Source organism: Bufo bufo, chromosome 5 (genome assembly GCF_905171765.1).
Source record: "Bufo bufo chromosome 5, aBufBuf1.1, whole genome shotgun sequence".
Classification (NCBI taxonomy): Eukaryota; Metazoa; Chordata; class Amphibia; order Anura; family Bufonidae; genus Bufo; species Bufo bufo.
In genome coordinates this window covers 145,704,174-145,728,502 of record NC_053393.1, presented here as the reverse complement: position 1 = coordinate 145,728,502, position 24,329 = coordinate 145,704,174, and the positions used below count along the sequence as shown (strand labels likewise).

General features: G+C 44.6%; 1 protein-coding gene across 1 annotated transcript in view; it reads left to right on the top strand.

Moving 5' to 3' along the window:
* RNF125 (ring finger protein 125) overlaps positions 1-23,949 on the top strand; it is a 28,316-nt gene extending 4,367 nt beyond the window's left edge. The window contains exons 2-6 of the mRNA XM_040432176.1: positions 12,455-12,608; positions 18,273-18,367; positions 19,353-19,452; positions 20,649-20,753; positions 23,513-23,949. Of these exons, the coding sequence (XP_040288110.1) occupies positions 12,455-12,608; positions 18,273-18,367; positions 19,353-19,452; positions 20,649-20,753; positions 23,513-23,599 (541 nt within the window). The 3' untranslated portion in view covers positions 23,600-23,949. The remainder of the gene's footprint in view (positions 1-12,454; positions 12,609-18,272; positions 18,368-19,352; positions 19,453-20,648; positions 20,754-23,512) is intronic.
* The last annotated feature ends 380 nt before the right edge of the window (positions 23,950-24,329 follow it).

Below are 24,329 nucleotides of genomic sequence, written 5' to 3'. Positions count from 1 at the left end.
GTCCCGGGGGTTGGAACCCCACCAATCGGATGCTAATAATCAGTTGCAAATAATTGGATGACCGGTTTGCAGCCTGTATAGCCACAGGATAGGCAGTCAGTATCAGATCAGAGGGGGTCTGACACCCGGCTCTCCCACCAAACTGGGAGCAGCAGGCTCAGTCACTGCAGTCATGTACATGCATTTGCGGAATTAGATGTGTATGCATCTGATATTTTCCGGTTTGCACGTTCGTCGACCCTCTGGTCTCTTAGGTAAATAAGCGTATTCCAAGTGAAGCAAGTAAGCAGGAACTTTATGTAAACCAGCTGCCGTGTCCGTCCTGGTGACATGTCCCATAGGGCCTGGTTCTCTAACAGACAGAAGCTTTGCTGAGCCTTCAAGGAAATGACATCATACGAACAAAAACACTGGGCCCTTCCTGAAAGAATACAATGCGAGGGGGAGCACAGCGTGACTGAGGGACTGAGGATGTCCTAGAGAAACGAGTGTGAATATCGCTCAGTACACAAAGAAGGTTATGTCTCATGTGTTTCATGTCTCGCGTCCATGCTGAGTCAGAAAGTAGTAAGCATCTTTCAGCCTTTGGGCCCCAAAATCTGTACCAGAAGCCCCCCCCTCCCCCCCTCAATATCATGTGCTACGTATAGTTCTGGATTAGAGGCCACGGGGACCCAGGAGCGATTGCAGTGTCTGCATCCCTACTGTTAAGCCCTGCCACCCATGTCAGTGTATGACGTTCTCTACACATCTGTCGGATATTCTCAGTTTGATCTTCAGAGTATTTTACAGTATTATTGTACTCGTGTAATGATCTCCTCATCAAAATACTTTGCTATGCAATTCCCCACCATTTTCCAGATCTTTTTTTGCTGTCAGTGAATGGGACCAACTCTTGATTACATATCCAAAGGCTGAAACAAACAAAAACGTACAGTTCTGATTCTTTTTACAGCTGACCGTTTACTACAGTGTGTCAATCCAGGCACTCCTCTGTGAGCTGACTGCAATCCGTGGGGTGCTCCGTGTATTGCAGTGGATGCGACCACGTGGTCCCTCTCAGCATATAGCACCTAAACCCCAAACTCAGATTTACATAGATGACTCCAGTGCTTGCAAGAGCTCCTGCTGACTGGTGGCAGTGGGTTGTCCTCCAGTGGTAAATGTCAGTAAAGGAAGGATTCGGGAGGTTGGATGTCAACATGTCAGATCCTTTGTTCCTGTGTAACAAGTCACTGCCAGTGACTTACAGATCAGTGGAAATAGTGTAAAATATTGCTATTCATATCTGGAAAGGTATGTGGGAAAATTCACATGTAACCTTGTAGTCACTACAGAGAAAAACAGATCATTCTTAATCATAGTTGTAGTTTATGGCGGGAATAACACATTTTTGTGGCAGTTTTTGACAGTGTTTTTTAAGCCAACGCCAGAAGCGGATCCACCAGGAAGGAGAAGGTTAAGACCTATTACTTTTGAATCTACTCCTAATTTTGGTTAAAAAAATTGCACCACAAACTGTATGGCCTCTTGCACACGAACGTTGTGTGGCCGTATTGCGGCCCGCAATACACGGGCACTGGCCCGTGTGCACTCTGCATCACAGATGCGGACTCATTCACTTGAATGGGTCTGCAATCACAGAGATGCGGAACGGAAGCACGGATGGTGTTTCTGGTGGTGTTTCTGTCTGTGCATCCGCACCGCAAAAAAATAGAACTTGTTCTATTTTATTTTGCGGTGCGGACATATCACGAACCCATTCAAGTTGAATGGGTCTCGATCCGGCCGCCGCACGGACGTTGCAAATTGCGGTCCCCAATGCACGAAACGGATGCACAACTTTTGTGTGCAAGAGGCCTATGCGTGAGTCTAAGACCCCTCGTACACGGTGCATATTACGCGTGGATTTTTGCACGGAATACAGTACCATATAAGTAAATGAGATTTTCGACATCTTATCTAAGTGGTGCAGAAAGTGACCTGCATGTCAGGACACATCAGAATCCACAAGTAACACATGCAGAATTTGGTGCGGAAACGCAGCAAAATGGGCATGAAAATTTCCATGGAAATTCTGCATATGCTACACTGCTGTGTGCATGTCCCCAAAAGATGATGTTCTAGACTTGTAACTCCTGGTTTTCCACATGCTTGCCTATAGAGAGGGGTTGGAGTTTGTAAGCTCATTCAGGCTCGTCCAGGATGACGACTGGGACCTGGTTCTTCTCTTGTCTGGGACATTGCCGTTGTTGGATGGTTAATATTACATCTGCTGTTATACACTATAGTATGTGGTTATATCCTATGGGTGTTGTCACAAAGATGAGTGGACTCTAGCCAATGTTTGGTAGTTAACGTTTTAGACCCTTTTTTGATTTGTAGCCTGATTCTGGAGACTTTCTTGAGTGTCTATCAGAGGGACTTCTTGCTCCTCAGTATCCTAGACCGAATACAAAAGTTAAGAAAAGGTACAAACAAAAGGGTATGCTGAAGCATTCTGCCTAGCAAATGGCAAAAGAACACATCTTTGGCATACGTCAGGTCAGTGAGAGCCTATTTATACATCAGCATACATGATGTGAGCTTTCTCAGGGCATACACTGAATGTATGGCCAAAACTAGTTGTGAACAGGCTCTAATATATTTTTAGCATTGAATAAAGTATGCAAGGCAGACTGCATTGCGTGGCATATATTGATAGGAGAGTTTGCTTTATACTTCGTGTTACTAACCTTTCAGCAAACTTTGCATTAATATTACAGCAAGGAATAACACTATTTCTGGCCACTATTTGGTATTTTTTCCCTGTGCATGCTGAATGTCTAGTTTGCAGCTCACCCAGATCTAGTGGGTGGAGACTAGCTTGCATCCACTGCATACAGAACGTAGAGGAGAATCTGCTTCCTAATCTTCTCTTAGGCACTCAGGATCAGCCCCAGGATCATGGAGGAAATTACACAGATGTACTGACTTGTATGGCTGTGAATAAAGCACTTAGGTGGTCATTTATCAAGCGTTATACTCCCCTTTTTTTGTGTATTTAGGTTGCAGATTTTGTCGCAAAGGTGTTTAGCGACAAAATCTGTGACTCTACCCCACTGACGCCACTTTTCCATTTCATTCATTATTTTCCACGCCACCAGTTTATGGTGTGGAAAATGGCTTTAAACTGGCGCATCCAACATCCGCGCAGAGGGATTAAGACTGGCGTCCCCCTTAGTTTATATCTCAGCCCATGTAGCTTCAGCAGTCTACTTGTCTGTGTGTGCCACTGCTCACTCCTCCCCTCTCCATAGACTTGCATTGACATGTGTAAGATGGTCCTCCTGTGGAGCTGCTCCCGGCTAGGTCTAGGACTAAGGCATTTTACAAAGTTAAATGCAATTAGCAAGGGGGGAGGTAAACGGCTGATAACATGAGAACTAGACATTTCTCACTGAGAAGTCATATTACAGAGTTTCTTGTGGTTGTTTGTACTATTGATTTATGCAAAGTTGTGTGAAAAGATAGTGTCCATTTAAACAGACTGGGTGCAAGTGGAAAATGTGGGTCCAGTGGATTAACATCAACTCCTGTATCTGGACAACCCCAACAGAAGAGTGCCATTCCAACGTACATACCACACAAGCAGCATAGTATATAATCCCTGAGCGTACAAAGACTTGTTGTGGTAAGCTGACACCAGTTGGAGGACATTGCCCGATGTTCATGTTTAGTGGCATATTTATCTTTTTAGATGAGGTTTTAATCTTAGTGGTTTCCTTTTGACGTGTACTAATCCCAACTGCCCTCCGACGTTTCCTTTTCAGAGTCAGGTTGAACTTTGATTTGTTTTTCTGGTTATTTGTTTGTCTAGTAATGTGACTGATGCTTGCAGCCAAGGTTCAGTTTATTAGATTGTCCATTAGGATATTAACCAAACCCAGCTGTTATTTTTATCTACATATCTTACATCAGCAAGTGGTTCCTTCAGTAAAGTGGGCCCATCAGGCGGTTCAAACATAATGGCCAGAGGTGTAGGCAGCTTGAAGTTCCTGGGTCAGTGTCTTGTCACATATAGCTACCTGTACACAGCAGATGATGTCTATGGCCATAGGCAAATCTGCTTTGGATTTTTAGATGATCCATGGGTGAAACTTCAGCTAAAACGCAGATCTCTGCTGCAGATTGGTCAACAGATCTCTTCCATTATAATTGGGTGCAGATACTCCGTTCACATGCAGACAGATTAGCGGATGTATGACTGCAGGATCTGACTTGGGCTACATGCACACGACCGTTGTTTTGGTCCGCATCCGAGCCGCAATTTTTGCGGCTTGGATGTGGACTCATTCACTTCAGTGGGGCCGCAAAAGATGCGGACAGCACTCTGTGTGCTGTCCGCATCCGTTGCTCCGTTCCGTAGGCCCGCAAAGAAAATATAACCTGCCCTATTCTTGTCCGTTTTGCGGACAAGAATAGGCAGTTATATGAATGGCTGTCCGTTCCGGAACGCACACGGACGCCATCCGTGTTTTGCGGACGGCAAAACACACAATGGTCGTGTGCATGAGGCCTACGGCTGTGTTGACATCTCCGGTGAATGTTTCCGGCAGAGAACAGCCTGGCGGAGTTCACTGCCGGATCAACATTGACTGTAATGAGGTCCGGTGTGATCCGGCCGCTTTCAGGCATAAATGCTGGGTTATTGGATGGACAAATACAGCTGCATTTATGTCAGATCAGGCTGCATGGCCATTTCTGACGGAGGGTTTGCTTGGAGTCTGTAACCAGGTAAACACCTAGATCTGCATAGGGGCTGAAGGCACAGCACTGTAAGATATTTTCCTCAAGACTATCTGCAGAGTTGTTAGTTTTCTCCAATGATTGTGGAATAAAAAAAAACTAAGTAAAGGTGGACCTTCCAGTTAAAGGGTCAGTCACCTTCAAAAACTTTCAAGTTAAGCATGCCATGATGTTGGGTAGGTGCCCTGAAATTTAACCATGCCTTTCTTGTAAAAATCTACTTCTCCAATTTTAAGAAAAGCCCTTTTTCCTTTTTTTGCAAATAAGGTTTTCTGTGCACCGAGCCGGCTGCATTTGGTGCACCTGCCTTCCTCTGCGCCATCGCTACCGACTCTGAGATCTCGGGGACTGGTAAACAAGAAGCGGTTGCCTGGGCGTTGTTAGTAGTGGAGGGGCCCCCACCCGTAATGCACCGAAAACCTTATTTGCATAAAAGCATTTTTCAGGATTCGAGGAGCACATTTCATAAGAAAGGTATGGATATGTTTCCGAGCAGTATGCTTACTATGGAGCCTATTTCGAAGACTCCCTATAACACAAAGTGATTGATCATGTGTGCAGCTGAAGACAAAAAGTGCTCACACCTTCAAAACATGTCTGCCGCACGCTTGGCCAACGGCTATCTCTCTTGACTACCTCATCCACCTATGTGCTTGGCTCAGCCGAGCCCGTATCTGTTGTCAATGGTGAAGGGGGAGAAACGCGCTGGCAGACACCCAATCCTGGTCTCCCGTGACATCATCTGTCGGGAGTTCCCTCTTACACGTTAGATTTCAGCCGAAAACATACACTATACTTGTAATTTTTTAACAATCCTGGAGATTGATGCTTGTGATTTTAAAGGGGTTTTCTGGGATTTTAACATTGACGGCCTATACTCAGAATGGGTCATCAATATCAGATCAGCGGGGGTCCGACACCCGGCACCCTCGCCGATCAACTGGTTGAAGAGAAGGTGACATACAGTGCCAGCGCAACCTCCCCTTCATTGTTTACCGGCTCGCCGTCGACATTGCGGAGGTGAACATCTGTAATTCCCAATCATTTCTATGGGACGACTTCTTGTGATTAATCCTGCTCCCCTCTGCTGTGTCGACCCATGTACAAATTATCAAAGCAAGTGAAGTCCTCTTTACTCATTTACTATAACACGGTGACCTTTTGTATAACAGGTTGAATCTGCTTGTGTTGACTATAGTTCGGCTATTATTTCTTGGGCTATTTATGAGCCAGGCTTTGAACATTTTACCCGGTCATTTGGGGGAGTCTCAGCCTGGAAATCATTACTGATTCCCCGATCACAGGTTGGAAAATTGTGACTTTTCTGAACTCAACATATGTTTTTCATATTCCCTGTATTTTCTGGCTTGTGTCCAAAATGATATCATCCTGATCCGCTATGTCCATGTGATTGCGAGAGGAAGCGTGGAAGAACAAAAACATTCCTGTGTTCACGAGGGCATATCCTGCCCCATGAAAAGGGTCTTCCAGACAACGGGTCTAATTGTAGAAGACATGAATTGTAAAGTAGCAAACCAGGTCATCACTGAAGTGCTGGCTGTGCCGTCTGGAGGCTCTAGACATTTAGGAGATCCTTGTGTCCTACACTATTTAAAGGGAACCTGTCACCTAGAGCTGAGGACATGGGCTGCTAGATGGCCGCTAGCACATCCGCAATATCCAGTCCCCATAGCTCTGTGTGCTTTTATTGTGTAAAAAAAACAAAACAACGATTTTATATATATGTAAATGAGGCTACTAAAGTTTCCGGAGCCCAGCCACGCCCACTGTGAAGGAGCCCAGCACCGCCCCGCATACTCCGAATCTCCTCCTTGCTCCCCAATGTCACAAAGCTAGAGCGCCGTAATCTCGCGATGCGCGAGCTAGCGCATGCACAGTGTCGGCATAGTGTTCCTTCCCTGTGCTGGCATCAGGGAACGAACTGCGCATGCGCTAGCTCGCGCATCGGAGATTACGGCGCTCTAGCTTTGTGACGTCGGGGAGCAAGGAGGAGATTCGGAGGATGCGGGGCTGTGCTGGGCTCAGAGTCCGAGAACGCTGGACTCATATCTCTCAAGGAGGAGACGGGACTCATCTAAGGCTACTGTTCACCCTGTCGGGGGTGTCGGACCCCCGCCGATCAGAAGCTGATGATCTATCCAGAGGATAGATCATCAGTTAAAACAAAGTGCAGAACCCCTTTAAAGACTACTGTAAGGTGGCGCAATCTTCACATGCTGGAAAACTTCTTGAGATGTAAACATGCTAAAATAAGGCTTGGTGCCGTGTGACTCTGTGTCTCCACAGATCCTGGATCTCTCATGTGATTATTTACTCCTTCTGTCTGATTACTCTCTGCTAGAATCTCAATTCTTCATGAAATATACAGATGAAACTCGAAAAATTTGAATATCGTGCAAAAGGCCATTTATTTCAGTAAATGCAAATTAAAAGGAATTACATTAATGCAGCTTAAATTTTTTTATTTTTTTTTAAAAGGTTCAATATTCTAGGCTCAAAGTGTCACACTCCAGTCAGCTAATTAATCCATACCCCCTGAGCAAAGGGGACCTGAGATTGTGACTTTGGGGTTTCATAATCTGTAAGCCATAATCATCCAACAAATAAAGGCTTGAAATATCTCGCTTTGCATGTAATGAGTCTATCTCATATGTTTCACCTTTTAAGTTGCATTACTGAAATAAATGAACTTTGCACAATATTCAAATTTTTCGAGTTTCACCTGTAATTACGATTATTCTAAATCAGGTTTGATCAGCATTAGGTATACAGATTATAACTGTTAATGTAAAGCTGGCCACACACATTAGATGAAAGGGGTTCTCCTAGACCAGGAAACCATTTTCATATGGCCACCAAGTGGGCAGGGGTTAAAGAACACTTGTCACAGCTGCTCCGGTTGCACTGCCGAGCTGCCTTCTCCTCTGCTTCCAGTCCCCCCTGGACGGGAAGTGTGACATGCTGTCCACACCTTGTCACTGCTGCCGCCAGTCCGTGACGGCAACAGTGGCAGAGGTCACCTGCCATGCCTGCACACTGATTGCCTGGCAGCGGTGACGTGTGTGTAGGTGGCATATCATGCTTCTTGGCCAGCGGGGACTGGAAGCAGAGAATGAAGCTTGGCACTTCAACTGGACCCAGTCTCAGAAAACTCCTTTAATGTTAATGGGAGCCTCAAAACTCGACCTCAGTGGCAGATGTTCAGAGAGTCCAGGGGCCACATACGTGCTGCTGGATTTCAACGCGCTTATTATTCTCAGGAGAGATAATCCTCCCCTGCTGAGGTGTTGGACACCAGCTTTCTCCCTTCTGCCTATTCAGAATATATGTATACTCGGCTGAGCCAAGCATGCATGTATATGGGGATGTTGGGAAGACTAATCCAAGTTGATGGCCTGTCTAATCTATAGCCAGCTTTATGGACAACACTTTCTAGTACAGTTACTTTTATGGTATATCAGATGATATGATTACTTTTTAATACGATGTTTGTATATAGGTGAAATGATCTCTTTCATGGAAGGGGTTTTGTATGATGCTTTATATTTATCAATGTCAGATTGGTGGGGGTCTAGCGCTTCGCCCACCGCTCCACCGATCGGGGCTGTGACACTAGTGAGAGCTGCATTCTTTTCCGTGTTTACCCACACATTGTAGTAATGGTGAAGGGTAATACCAGTTTCCTCTCATTCACTTGACTGGAACGAACAGCTGTAATTACCCTGCAATACCACTATAATGTAGGCGAGAGGACACAGCTCTTTCACTACTGCCGCAGCTCCTCCAAACAGCTGGGGGAGGCAGGGGTGCAGAACGGGGGACCTCAACCAATCTGAAATTGATGGCCTATCCTGTTAAGTCAAAGTCATGAGTTTCATGAAACCAGAATACCACCAGTGATCGAGGTAATCATCAGGAAGGCACATTCCCTGGAACCTTCCTTCCTGATTATTGCCCTATCTAAAGGTGACACTGATCACGTTTGGTGAACGTCTCATGCTCGTTCATGAGGTAAAAGCATAGCTGGTCTAGTCCCCTAAATAATCGTTTGTGATTGTCAACGGGGATCTGCGGCCCAGAAACAATGATCCTTTGTGGTTTGTTCCTGATAATTGCCTGTAGGGATGTCCCCACAAGGAGATATTATACTGTATGGGGGCAGCCACAAGGAGATATTATACTGTATGGGGGCAGCCACAAGGAGATATTATACTGTATGGGGGCAGCCACAAGGAGATATTATACTGTATGGGGGCAGCCACAAGGAGATATTATACTGTATGGGGGCAGCCACAAGGAGACGTTATACTGTATGGGGGCAGCTACAAGGAGACGTTATACTGTATGGGGGCAGCCACAAGGAGACATTATACGGTATGGGGGCAGCCACAAGGAGACGTTCTGCTGTATGGGGGCAGCCACAAGGAGACGTTCTGCTGTATGGGGGCAGCCACAAGGAGACATTATACTGTATGGGGGCAGCCACAAGGAGACATTATACTGTATGGGGGCAGCCACAAGGAGACATTATACTGTATGGGGGCAGCCACAAGGAGACATTATACTGTATGGGGGCAGCCACAAGGAGACATTATACTGTATGGGGGCAGCCACAAGGAGACGTTACACTGTATGGGGGCAGCCACAAGGAGACGTTACACTGTATGGGGGCAGCCACAAGGAGACGTTATACTGTATGGGGGCAGCCACAAGGAGACGTTATACTGTATGGGGGCAGCCACAAGGAGACGTTATACTGTATGGGGGCAGCCACAAGGAGACGTTATACTGTATGGGGGCAGCCACAAGGAGACATTATACGGTATGGGGGCAGCCACAAGGAGACATTCTGCTGTATGGGGGCAGCCACAAGGAGACATTATACTGTATGGGGGCAGCCACAAGGAGACGTTCTGCTGTATGGGGGCAGCCACAAGGAGACGTTCTGCTGTATGGGGGCAGCCACAAGGAGACGTTCTGCTGTATGGGGGCAGCCACAAGGAGACGTTCTGCTGTATGGGGGCAGCCACAAGGAGACGTTATACTGTATGGGGGCCACAAGGAGACATTATACTGTATGGGACGGCCACAAGGAGACGCTACTGTAAGGAGTCAGGACAACAATTTTTTTGAAGCCCCCCCTCCTCAGTATAATAGTCTTGTGGCCATCATACAGTAATGTATATTTCTTCTTGCCCTAATGCCTGCTTTTAGAGATCAATGTGCAGCTTGCAGGCAGGAAGGGAAGGACCAGGGCTATAGAAGACAGACACAACACCTTTATTTCTTTCTGTCTGTGACCACTTGGGCTGGTTATAATCTTCTAACTAAGCTTTATACACTTACTAGGGTCGGTTCCTATAACTTTTAAAACTACTGGCAAGCGAACTCTGTTTGAGGAGGCCGGAGGGTGTATTTCCCGCGGCTGGCTTGCTCCTGTGCTCCGATTCGGAGATCAGATGTCTGTGTGGAGTCATCGGGAACATGGGGGGAGGAGCCGGGGACGGTGGCAGCCGCTGGTAATCAGGGCGAGGGGCGGAGACTGGGAGCAAGAAGAAGCTGTATTTGCTGTGCGAGATGCAGGGGCAGGCCGCGGACGGACACAGACACATTTAGAAGCGGCACACAGGTATCGGGGACATTTGCACGAGTACATGTACTCGTGCAAATGTTCGGTATCGGGACATCCCTAATTGCCTGCTATGTTGGTCAGTGTTCTTTTTCGAAAAGTGGCAAGCACTGTACTTCTTCATTATGCTTTGAATCAGATATGTGGATCATTGTACAAGAAATACTTTATTTCAATAAAAAATATACTTGATAAAAAAAGAAAAGTGGCAGGCAGGTTGTAAAAGTGCGAAAGTAACCAATTTTTGCCTTTTGTAGGCAAATAAAAAAACTGCCATATAGTTGTAAAAATCATTTCCCATAAATCATTTCCCCAATAATTTCCCATCTTTAATGAATTGGGAGTTCATTAGAGTAAAATGACCCACATTTATTAGGCTACTTTCACACCTGCGTTAGTTGCGGATCCGTCTGGTATCTGCACAGACGGATCCGCACCTATAATGCAAACGATTGTATACGTTCAGAACAGATCCGTTTGCATTATGAAGAACAAGGTCAAAACGGATCCGTCCTGACTTACATTGAAAGTTAATGGGGGACGGATCCATTTTCCATTGCACCATATTGTGTCAGTGAAAACGGATCCGCCCCCATTGACTTACATTGTAAGTCAGGACGGATCCATTTGGCTCCGCATCGCCAGGCGGACACCAAAACGCTGCAAGCAGAGCGGAATGGAGGCGGAAAGGAGCCAAACTGATGCATTCTGAACGGATCCTTATCTATTCAGAATGCATTGGGGCTGAACTGACAAACGGAATTCAAGTAGCCTTAAAAGCTGCCTCTAAATAAATTTGCAGCATCTTTGTCGTAAAGACAAGGTTTGCTATGACAAGGTTTGCTATGAGCAGAAATCTGCTGGTGAAACCCCTTCAGTGGGTTCTATGCTTGTCAGCCGGATGTGGATGAAATGGCTAATATACCTAATGGGGCTGGCGGTCATTCCGTCCGCATCCGGCAGTGCTGGATCCGGTGAATTCCGGTATTATTATTATTATTATTATTGTGATTCTAAGATACTAGTATCCTATTAAACACATTTTAGTCTGAGTACCAAGATGCTGGTGTGTAAAATCGTATTTCAGTCTAGAGTCTTCCATTTTCAGGGTGCCAGGCTGCCACACACCGGCCCATAAGACGCACCTTTTTAGAGGAGGACGATAAGAAAAAAATATTTTTCATTAGACCTCAGATAAGACCAGCAATCAGACCTCAGCTCACAGCCTCAATCAGACCCCCAGTGTTAATACGACCTCAGATCAGCCCCCCATGCCATTTATCAGCCCCTAGGCCACGGAGCAAATAAAATATAAAAAACACTTGCCTCTCCTCACAGCCAGCGCTTTCTCTCTTCTTCCTGCCACGGCTGTGCTGTGAGCCGATGTGCACAGTGTGAGGTAACAGAGCGCCCAAACGCTGTGCGCCGCCACAGCACAGCCGACAGCAGAGGACCAGGAAGTGGTGAGTACAGAGCCTTCACCGCTTCCCGATCCTCCGGTACTAATGAGCGCTTCCATTATTAGTATTCGCCCCATAAGACACAGTAACATTTCCCCCACTTTGGGGGGGAAAAGTGCGTCTTATAGGGCGAAAAATATGGTATATGCAAATACAAATGTAGGCCAAATAATGTCTGTAGAACTAGAAATGTTTCTTCTATAGCGCAGTCTATATTCTTTGCCATACAATACAACAAGTGCTTAAAGGAAATGAAGTTGTTTTCTAAAAAATGTCACTACCCTGATGGCAGCACTGGCCTGTTCTCTGTGCTGAATGTGACACTGCAGCATCACTCATACGTGTCTAGATTAATAACGACATGTTTTATTTAAGAATATTGAAGCACACGAGTATTCATTCATCTATATTTTGGGGTTTATTTTAGTGGGGGATCATTTTGTCACTGCATATAATCCACATACTGAAGGTCACATGAAATGCTCTTCCATGACACTTGTGCCTAGATAATTACCAGCCACACTTTCTATTGAAAGAATGCATTTGTGCCTTTTAGGTTTTGTCACACGTGTATAAAAGCTAGCCTGAGGAATAACGCTTATGCGTGCCCTTACTGCCGAGCTCACCTATCATCAGAAGGGACGCTCGCTGTGGACATCATGAAGAAGATGAAAACTGTATTTCAGAATTGTGAGGAATGTGAAGAAAAGGTAAGAATGGGCTGAGCCTTGCAATGTAAGATATGGCTGGTGTTTCAGATATTCAGCTGAGGTTCGTGCAGTCTGTTCCCATATAGGTAGTCTCTCTTTTTTTTTTTTTTTTTTCACAGTATTCCAGCTAATTTTTGGAAAATTGGAAAACATTATAATACATTTCTTTGTAAATAAATGCATGAAGAAGATATATCTTAGGCTACTTTCACACTAGCGTTTTTGCTGGATCCGGCAGGGTTCAGCAAAAACGCTTCCGTTACTGATAATACAACCATCTGCATCCGTTATCAACGGATCCAGGTGTATCATCTTTAACATAGCCAAGACGGATCCGTTTTCTATTGTGTCATAGAAAACTGAGAGGATCTGTCCCCATTAACTTGCATTGTGGGTCATGACGGATCCGTTTTGCTCCGCATCTTATGACGGAAAGAAAACCGCAGCTTGCTGCGGTTTGCTCTCTGGTATGGGAACGCAACAGAATGCATTTTGGAGCACTCCGTTCTGTTCGGTTACGTTTTATCCCCATTGACAATGAATGGGGACAAGACGGAAGCGTTTTTTTCTGTTATGGAGACCCTATGACGGATCTCACTACCGGAAAATAGAAACGCTAGTGTGAAAGTAGCCTTAATGACAAATGATGAGATGTACTTAGGGTTTATACACATTCGGGTCACATTATTCTAACCACCACCTAATATCCAGAGTAACCACCATGTGCTTCAGGGACAGCAGCTAGACGGGCTGGGAGTGACTGAATAAGGTCCTATGCTGACGGCAGTGCATCCCACAGCTGCTGGATGTTACATGGGGGGGGGGGGGGGGGGGGGATCTGTAGGGCGAACACTATGATCGAGGTGGTCCCGCAGATGCTTAATTGGGTTGAAGTGTGGGGAATTAGTGGGCCTTGGAAGTCTTGATCATGCTCTTCCAACCAATGCCAGGCATTTCTAGACATGTGACATGTCACATTGTGTTGCTGGAAGATCCCATCTTCCCCAGGGAAGACAATCGGCATGTATAGGTGTATGTGATCAGCAAGGATGGATTCATACACAAATTGGTTGAGTGCCCTCCACGTGTATGAGCAGGCCCAGAGAATGCCACAAAAACAGCAGCACTCTGCCGACGTCGAAAGTAGGACGTGGTCAAGGCAAAGACCAGGTACATTGTTAGAAACCTTTCTCACAATGAACTTTGTTTTACCTGGATATATGATAAATGTCTGATCGTTGGGGCACTAGAACGGGGTTCCCTGAGTTCCTTGTCACTGCACGGTTGCAGTGAGGAGGAGTTTGAATGGAGTGGCATTTGAGCATGGCACCGCTCCATTTAATGTCCATGGGGTTGATGGTACAGTGCTCGGCTCTTTCTTACAACCCCTTAGACCTAGATAAATGGTAAACGTCTAATGTGGGGAATCCCCATAACATACACGAGCAAGAGCAAATTGTTTGGTAAAATAACAACTACCTGAAATACACAAAGACAAGTATAACTTTGTATTATGCTTTGCAATTTATACACGGGATGCGCCATTAATGTGTGGGGTGCATGGGGGTCCCATGAGTGCCATTTGACAATTTATGGAGGATCTACCTGCTGACTGCAAGGTCTATGGGATTTACAGAAGGAGCCCAGAGAACAGCCGTTGATTCTCTCCCAGAACTCCCATAGACTGCAGTTGTCGTATTAGTGCCATGTGCAGGCTCCCAAACAGTGTATTTACCGCAGTCAGTGAACAGGTACACTACAACATAATAAACCGTATCGCTGAAACTCAGGTCCTCATCAAGGTCTCCTCGAGCATCGAAACTTAGTTGAATTAGTTCACTTAAAGGGGTTGTCTGCTTTTTTATATTCATGACTTATCCCACCGATCAGCTGTTTGAAGAGAACTCATAAGAGCACTGCCTTCTCTTCACTGTTCGCCGTTGCGGTGGAGAGCAGATGTACTGTAATTACGACTATGGCGTCCCCGTTCACTTCTATCGGACGGCTCCTTCCTGTTCTAGTGAATGGAGACGCCATAGTTGTAATTACACCTGCTCTCCAGTGCAATTGCAACGGAGGACAGGTAAACACTGAGGAGAACACAGCACATATGAGCGCTGCGTTCTCTTCAAAAAGCTGGCTGGCGGGAGTCGGACCCCCTCTGATCTGATATTGATGACCTATCCTGAGGATAGGTCATCAATATAAAACATTCATCCCCTTTAAGGTTAAAAGTCAGCCAAAAAGCTACAATTCCAGAGGGATTGGCCCACAGTGTCATATGTGTGGTGGCCCCCAGAATATCCTCCGATGGAAGAAATCAGAGGAAAGTGGCATCTGGCATGTTGGATTTCTATATGCTCAATCCTTTGTTGTTCCCAAGGAAGAGAAGTCACTGCCAGAGGGTCCGTCACTGGCTTATTCCCCTCCCCCATTGATATAAATATTCATGCATAGCTGAGTGTACATGCTTACAGTAGAGTCACGAATAGTTGTCAGATGAGCACCCGTGTGACCAGCTCCTCATACTCCTCCCCATCTCTCCCAACCCCCTGATACAAATACTCGCTTAGTCAAGCATGCATGTGTTCTCATTGGGGAGTAATCTACTTCTAGACATCTCTTCCCACTTCTTATCTCCCCTGAAAGCAAAAGGATCGGGTATGTTAAAATCCAACAGCCTGATCCTTGTCTCCCCCGACATCTGCCGTCTAGGGGAGTTGAAAGCAGATTAGATGTTCGGCTGACATAATTCTAATGTGTACGGGCACATGTCTGAGATGGGCATAACCTGAGTAAGCAATGGCTTGGGATGTGTGGAGTTAAAGAAATACCTGAGCTACACAATTCACGTATCTCCCATTCACTGCTGTGGCAGCTACAGAAACAGCGGTGCACAGCAAGCTCGCCCATTTCCTTAATGGGTTCATCCAGAAAATAATAATGATGACCTATCCTCAGAATAGGTCATCATTATCACATCAGCAGGGGTCCAAGTCCCGGCACCCCACCGATCAGCTGTTTCAGAGAGCAGTTGCGCTCACCGGAGCTCTGATGAGCAATGCAGACTCCTGGAAGCTTTCCAAGGACCGCGCTGTACATCGTATAGTGGCAGTGCTTGGTATTGCAGCTCAGCCCCATTGACTTTTCCGGATGACAACCGGAAAGATGGATCCGGTATTGCAATGCATTTGTCAGACGGATCCGCATCCGTCTGACAAATGCATCCGGTTGCGTCCAGATTTCCGGATCCAGCAGGCAGTTCTGGCGACGGAACTGCCTGCCGGAATCCTCTGCCGCAAGTGTGAAAGTAGCCTAATCCCTGAGATGGGAATAATCCTTTAGACTTTGTATATGTAGGTTTATTGTAGACGAGATGAAGTGCATTTGTCTATATATTAAAAATGAAAGGGAATCTGTCACCTAGTTTTACCCTATAGAGATGCGGACATGCACGGATAGATCTCCGCTAGCATGTCCGCAATATACCTGTCCCATTGCTCTGTGTGGTTTTATTTGGTTTAAAAAATTATTTTATATACAGTACAGACCAAAAGTTTGGACACACCTTCTCATTCAAAGAGTTTTCTTTATTTTCATGACTATGAAGGCATCAAAACTATGAATTAACACATGTGGAATTATATACATAACAAACAAGTGTGAAACAACTGAAAATATGTCATATTCTAGGTTCTTCAAAGTAGCCACCTTTTGCTTTGATTACTGCTTTGCACACTCTTGGCATTCTCTTGATGAGCTTCAAGAGGTAGTCCCTTGAAATGGTTTTTACTTCACAGGTGTGCCCTGTCAGGTTTAATAAGTGGGATTTCTTGCCTTATAAATGGGGTTGGGACCATCAGTTGCGTTGAGGAGAAGTCAGGTGGATACACAGCTGATAGTCCTACTGAATAGACTGTGAGAATTTGTATTATGGCAAGAAAAAAGCAGCTAAGTAAAGAAAAACGAGTGGCCATCATTACTTTAAGAAATGAAGGTCAGTCAGTCAGCCGAAAAATTGGGAAAACTTTGAAAGTAAGGGCTATTTGACCATGAAGGAGAGTGATGGGGTGCTGCGCCAGATGACCTGGCCTCCACAGTCACCGGACCTGAACCCAATCGAGATGGTTTGGGGTGAGCTGGACCGCAGAGTGAAGGCAAAAGGGCCAACAAGTGCTAAGCATCTCTGGGAACTCCTTCAAGCCTGTAGGAAGACCATTTCAGGGGACTACCTCTTGAAGCTCATCAAGAGAATGCCAAGAGTGTGCAAAGCAGTAATCAAAGCAAAAGGTGGCTACTTTGAAGAATCTAGAATATGATATATTTTCAGTTGTTTCACACTTGTTTGTTATGTATATAATTCCACATGTGTTAATTCATAGTTTTGATGCCTTCATAGTCATGAAAATAAAGAAAATTCTTTGAATGAGAAGGTGTGTCCAAACTTTTGGTCTGTACTGTGTGTGTGTGTATATATATATATATATATATATATATATGTGTAAATTAGCCAAGTAAGGTGCCCAAGGCGTGGTTACTTACGGTTAAGGAGCCGAGCACCGCCTGCTTCCAGGAATCTCCTCTTTGCTCACAAAGTTACAGTGCCATAATCTTGTGATGCGCGAGCTAGCGCATGCACAGTGCCGGCTAAGTGTTTGCACTCTTTGCACCCCCCCTCCTGCTATGGCTTAAAGTATACCTTTCTACAATCGGTGAGTGCTGCTCTTTTTGTTTTTCTCCTTCGTTTGAAGATATAGTGTCGGCTAAGTGTTCGTTCCCTTTGCTGGCATCAGCCTCAGTGAACGAACTGAGCATGCGCTAGCTCGCGCATCGCGAGATTACGGCACTAACTGTGAATGAGGAGATGCAGGCGGTGCTGGGCTCCTTAACCGTAAGTAACCACGCCTTGGGGCACCTTACTTGGCTAATTTACATATCTATAAAATCATTTTTTAAACCAAATAAAACCACACAGAGCTTTGGGAAAGGTATATTGCGGACATGCTAGCGGAGATCTATCCGTTCATGTCCACAGCTCTATAGGGTAAAACTAGGTGACAGATTCCCTTTAAGAATATTCTTTCTTCATGAATCCTTTTCCTACTGGATGCTGAACTTTGGCGGTGCCAAACTACCACCATCTTCCTTTAAAACCTCCTTTCGGTGCATATACGTACATCACGACATCAGCCGCACACAGAGCTCAGTGACCTGTAACCCCTTTACTTTGAATGTGGGTGGGCAGCACTATTCACCTGGATGGCAGCATTACATTCATACTGTCGGTTCTGATCTGGTGCCATGCAGAGGACTGAAGCCAGGCCTATTCAAAAGAATAAGACTGTGCTGTAATACCAGACACAGCACCCGGGGGGCAGCATTATGTTAGCAGTAGTTTTCTAATATAGAGGTGATCAGTGCAGATTTTCAGCCTCTGACATCATTTTATACAGCACTATAGTATTCATAAAGAAAATTTGACCGAGCCATTATAAATCAGGGGACTTCAACCAAAGACAGATCACAATGGATTTGTCCCAACACATGTGACATGTCCATGTGAATAGAGCCTCATAGGCGTTATGTTCACTTCCTACTTCATTGTGTTAGAATTGTATATTCGATTCATTGTAGCCTACCAACCAATTTGTGTTTTACCTTTAGATATGCCTGAGTGAAATGAGAGCGCACTTAAATATGTGTCAGCAGTATATTAAAAAGTATGGACCGCTTGAAGAATTAGGCAGGACCATGTCCAGGTATGTTTCTTTGTGAGGTGGCATGGCGTCATCTTTGCGTCATGCCCTTATTTAAATCGAGCTTTAACTTGGCACTTTATAAAGAAAAAAAAAAAAAAAGAATAACTGAAAAATGTGTAACCTAACAGCAAAAAAATAAAAATAAAATATATATATATATATATATATTTGTGCGATTTACATATATTGTGTGTTTGAGAACAGTTGACATTTAGATGCCTTTTAATGTAAAATCTTTAATGGTAAAGTTTTCACATGTGTGCCTTGCCACTTAGCGTCCTGCCATATGTCTCAAATAAACCCTGGTTAGAACTGTACCCTTTAGCTGCACCTACAGCAAACATACTTCTATAGCAATTCCCATAAGGGTCCATTCACACGTCTGTAGTGTATTACGGATCCGCAATACACCCGGCCGGCACCCCCATAGAACTGCCTATTCTTGTCCGCAATTGCGGACAAGAATAGGACATGTCCGCATCCATTCCTGCCCCATAGAGAATGAATGGGTCCGCACCCGTTCCGCAGAATTGCAGAACGGGTGCGGACACATTCACGGACGTGTGAATGGACTCTAACAGTGTGCCAGCCAGTGGAGTGCCCAGACAAATTCGCCAGCTAGAGCAGCCACATACACATCTCGCAGTCAGAGTGCTGCTGTAATACAATGTGCCATGTCAGTCACCATCTAACTCTTCCTCTCTCGGGTAGCAGCACTGGAGAAGACAGGTGGACATCACAGACGCGTTGCCTTCCGGAAATCCTGTCACACTGACTCCTGGGTGCACTAGGGACTTTTGAGAGAATATATGGCCAACCACAGCACAAAGTATAGTTGTGATTATGCCATCCCGCCCCATGCGTTGCCTGGTTTACATTATTAGGACCATGCACAGAAATAGACTGGAAAGTGGTAAAGGGTGTTTATGTGAAGAAAAGGGGGTTTGCGTAACGTTCATATTTTATTTGCTCTTTTGCTTTCTAGAGAAGACACGTATGCTTGTCCTTTCTGTCCTGTACATCTAGAGGAAGACGGCCTCATACAGCACTGCTTCACCTATCACTCTTCAGAGAGCCGGCTGGTGGTAAGGAGTTTTATTACAGTATATAAAAGGCAGTGGATTGCCGGATTATATCATAGGTTTGTGTTCTGTTCATGAGAATTACATGTATCTTATTTTTTTCCATCTCAGTTCTTCTGGTAAAATGTATAGACTGATATATATGACACATATTGTGCTCAAATAACAGTCTATATGAACGATGGCCCACTCAGCATTTACTCCTCGTCATGTCCTACTACTGGTGGCCGCACATTATATTCTATGGGAGATGAGTAAATGATTGGGTGAGTTTGCTCATTTCTTTCCTCATCGCCCAATCATTGTCATGGAAGATGAGTGTGCATGTGCATGTCCTGGTCATGTGTGCATGCGTGTCCATTACGTGACCAAGACCGTTTTCTTATTTGAAAGTATAGGTTCCGATTGAATTACAGCAAGTAAAGGTAATCTATGTTAAGTATCCAAATGGTGAAGTGTTAGGCCTCTTTCACACTACCGTATGGCTATTTCAGTGTTTTGCGGTCCGTTTTTCACGGATCCGTTGTTCAGTTTTTTTTGTTTCCGTTTTTCCGTTCTGTTTTTCTGTATGGCATATACAGTAATTACATAGAAAAAATTGGTCTGGGCATAATATTTTCAATAGATGGTTCCGCAAAAACGGAACGGAGACGGAAGACATACGGATGCATTTTCGTATGTGTTTCGTTTTTTTGCGGACCCATTGACTTGAATTGGCCCACGGAACATGATTTGCGGGCAATAATAGGACATGTTCTATCTTTGAACGGAAATACGGAAACGGAATGCATACGGAAACGGAATGCATACGGAGTACCTTCTGTTGTTTTTGCTGACCCATTGAAATAAATGGTTCCGTATACGGACCGTGAACGGAACGCAAAAAACGGCCCGCAAAGCTGAAAAAAAATAAACGGTAGTGTGAAAGAGGCCTTAAGCAGTACCCGGCTCCTGCAGTGATCTGGACCGATGTATCAGCAGAGCCCGTTGTCTGCGAGGTGGTATGGCCTGGACGGACTGTACACGGGCTGCACTGATGCAACGCTCTAAACCATAAAGATTAGATTTCATGATTTAAATGAAAAATTTATAAAACTATGCATTATATGCACACCTCATATAATGTTTTTGTAGATGTTTGTTTGCTTCAGGCCTTGTATGCGCTAACAACACTACTAATTCCATCATCATTTTCTTAGAGATGTCCGATCTGTCACCTGATGCCAGGAGGAGACTCCAGTTACAACTCAAGTTTCCTCAAGCATCTTCATGCCAGACACTCAATATACTATGAAAACTACATTGTGAGTAACAGAATATGCATTCATGTTTCCTGCTCGTTGTCTACTTTTATATCACAGGCTGGCATTTGTGTGATTAACTGTCTTGGGTTTTGTTCACATCACTCATCCCTCCACTTGCCCATAGACACAAAAGATGGAGGCCAAAAGAGTGTCCTTTTGGTCTCCGTCAGGGTGGTTTGTGTGGCCTATCACATAGGCCAGGGCATGGCACACAGCAGCATATGTCAAGACTTTAACCTCAGCTCATAAGTCTGGGAAGTTCCCTGGCGTATACAGCAAATGTCCAAGGGAAATGCAGTGTGAACAGAGCCTTAGCTGGTAAAGTCATATTAAAGTTACTGGCTGCAGCAGTGACCTACCTCTGCCAGTGAATGGCTTAGCAGTATATTCCTGTGTGTCAAGGGGCGCCTCAGTAGGTGCCTGGGAAGCATTGGTACGGGAGCAGCAGGGGATTGGTGAGATGAGCATGGTTTTTTGTTGTTTTTTTTGAGCCATCAATTTAACGGCTGGACAACCTCTTTAAGTAGAACATTTTGAAGATTTCCAAGTTAGTGATAGCTTCATGTCACTGATTGAAAATCCACCCAAAACCCAAAAATTGCATTCGATGTCAGACCTTAAGGGCTCCTGGAAAGTAATACTATTATTACTTTGATATGGATGGAAGATTGAATTTTATTACAGATGGAATTTCATTTTTAAGGGGTTTTCTGAGTGCACAATATTAATGCCCTATCATAAGGTCAGCTGTTTTTGTTTTTTTTCTTGCATTTTCTCATAGGTTTCTCTATAAGAATGGAAACGGTACACAAGTAAAAAAATGCATGTATAGAAAATGCCACCCAAAAGTTGCACATAAAAAAAACCACATAAAATTCATGGTGTTTTTACAAGCTACAAAAAGCATGAAGGAAGCCTAGCACTGATCTTGTGTTACTGCACATTATGTCAGTATGCTGCAGAGGCACATAGCATTATAAATCATGATAATGCCAAGTCCAGGACCGGAGGCTTACACACAGAGTGTGATTCCTGCAATGGACTTGCTTGTGTGAAACAGCCCTTACTTATTTATACCACTAGATGGCAGTTTAAAATATCACATAAGGCTACTTCCACACTGGCGTTTTGGCTTTTGTTTTGTGAGATCCGTTCAGGGCTCTCACAGGCGGTCCAGAACGGATCAGTTTTGCCCTAATGCGTTCTGAATGGAAAAGGATCCGCTCAGAATGCATCAGTCTACCTCCGATCAGTCTCCATTCCGCTCTGGAGGTGGATACCAAAACTCTGCTTGCAGCATTTTTCTGTCTGCATGACGAAGCGGAGTCAAACGGATCCGTCCTGGCACACAATGTAAGTCTATGGGGACGGATCAGTTTTCTCTGGCACAATAGAAAATTGATCCGTCCCCCATTGACTTTCAATGGAGTTCATGACGGATCCGTCTTGGCTAGGTTACAAATAATACAAACTGATCCGTTTCATGATAATGGAGGCGGTTGTATTATTGTAACGGATCAGTTTTTTCAGATCCATGACGGATCCGCCCAAAACGCGAGTCTGAAAGTAGCCTTGCCTGTCTCTAGCTGAAAGGTTTTTGTGCTCTTTTGTGGACCAATTTCGCCATTTTTAAAGGGTGCTCTGGTTTCTTGATATTGATGGCCTATTCTCAGGATGGGTCAATATCAGATTAGTGGGGGTCCGTCCCCCAGCACCTTCACCTATCAGCTGCTTTAGGCAGTAGCCAGAAACAAAATAATGGATGGTGTCAGAAGTAGAAGGCTTTGTTCACTGTGTAGTGGATGTGCAAGCATGCTTCCGCTCAGCTTCCATTCACTTGAATGGGAGCTGAGATTCCTGACACCAGTATGACCACTGTGTTTTTTTATTCCAACCATTGTCCGCTCTCAAAAACAGCTGAATGGTGAGGGTGCAAGGTGTCGGACTCCCAGAAGCTGTAACACCCCTTTAAAGACTATGAACACCTGTGATAGAAAAAATAATTTTTCCATATTGATTAGTGGATATTTAGAGAGGACCTTCGTACACAGAAGCAGGGCTCTGACGAATGTATGTCAGATTCAGCAGCACCACCAGCTAGGGGGACGACTTGTACTCTGAGGAAGACTATGCAGACTCTTTAGAAAGTTCACAAATTTTGCATTTAGCAAAGCAAATGAGCAATTTAAAAAAATCTGTGCAAAAGTGTCCTTCACCTTTAACTTAAAGAGGACCTGTCACCACTGCTGATATGCAGCTGCATGCATTCCCCTTGTACCGTAGTAACAATTCTGGAGCATCTGTTCTTATGGCTCTATGTTGTGCCATTCTTTTATTTCTACTAGAAGTTATGAATGATTTGCTAGCGGTCCCCTATATATTCACTTGTGCTGTTGATTTATTCAATGTTTGTTGAAAGTACACTTAAAAAACTGCAGAAAATACCCATACAGGGGAGCATAAATAAAATAACACAGTAGCATGAAATATATTGGTGACAGAATTGGCAGATTAGTTTATGCCATCCAGTCCAGCCAAATATTTCGATAAGGCAGCAGACGTAAAAGTTAGAGATACACTTAATATTCCTTACGTACATTGCAAAATGATGCAATATTGTATATTCAGGACATCCATGGCCAACAAACTGTAAGGAGTAGTTTGACCGCCACTTTAATGATGTCAATTTGATGCAGACATTTTAAACTGTACATTTTGTTGCGACGTGTTCTTACAGTCTTTTATGGTTTTCACCTTAGGATATAAACATAGTGGAAGAGGCACTTATTGAAAGAGTCCTAGATCTTTCTTTGATCCACTTCATGAGACATTCCAACCGCTCCTAAGCGTATTCAGTATGGTGTGTAGAAGAACTGCTGATGTACTTTTCTGGTTTACAGATGAAGACTACTTTCAAAATATGGTGTGGTTGAAAGAGACTTAAGCATAAAACATGCGGTATCATAGGTAACTGATGAGTGAATTCTTACTCTTCTGGATCTGCTATATGGCTGGTGCTGGAAAGTAGCAGGAGATGAGAGTATCTCTCCAGGTGTTGAGGAACTACAAGTATGCTTAATTGGATTGGTGACTTGTAGTTGCACAACACCTGAATATCCACAGTTTTAGGGTCCATTCACACGTCCGCAAAATGGGTCTGCATCCGTTCCACAATTTTGCGGAACAGGTGCAGACCCATTCATTTTCAATGGGGTCGGAATGTGCTGTCCTCATCCGCGGATCCACACTTCCATTCCCGCAAAAAAATTAAACCTGTCCTATTCTTGTCCGCAATTGCGGACAAGAAAAGGCATTTTCTATGAAAGTGCCGGCGATGTGCGGTCCGCAAAATGCGGAACGCACATTGCCGGTGTCCGTGTTTTGCGGCTCCGCACGTGTGAATGGACCCTTACAGTTGGAGTAGTACTTTGTTCACATGCTGTATCTCAATCAGACAAGTGTCCTGTTAGTTCTTCATCCCCTGCATCAGAATATGTGCTGACACTTCCTAATCTGTAATGTGAGCAACACAGAAAATTAGCTGGCAGAAGTTGGATATACAGAATGACTGGTAGA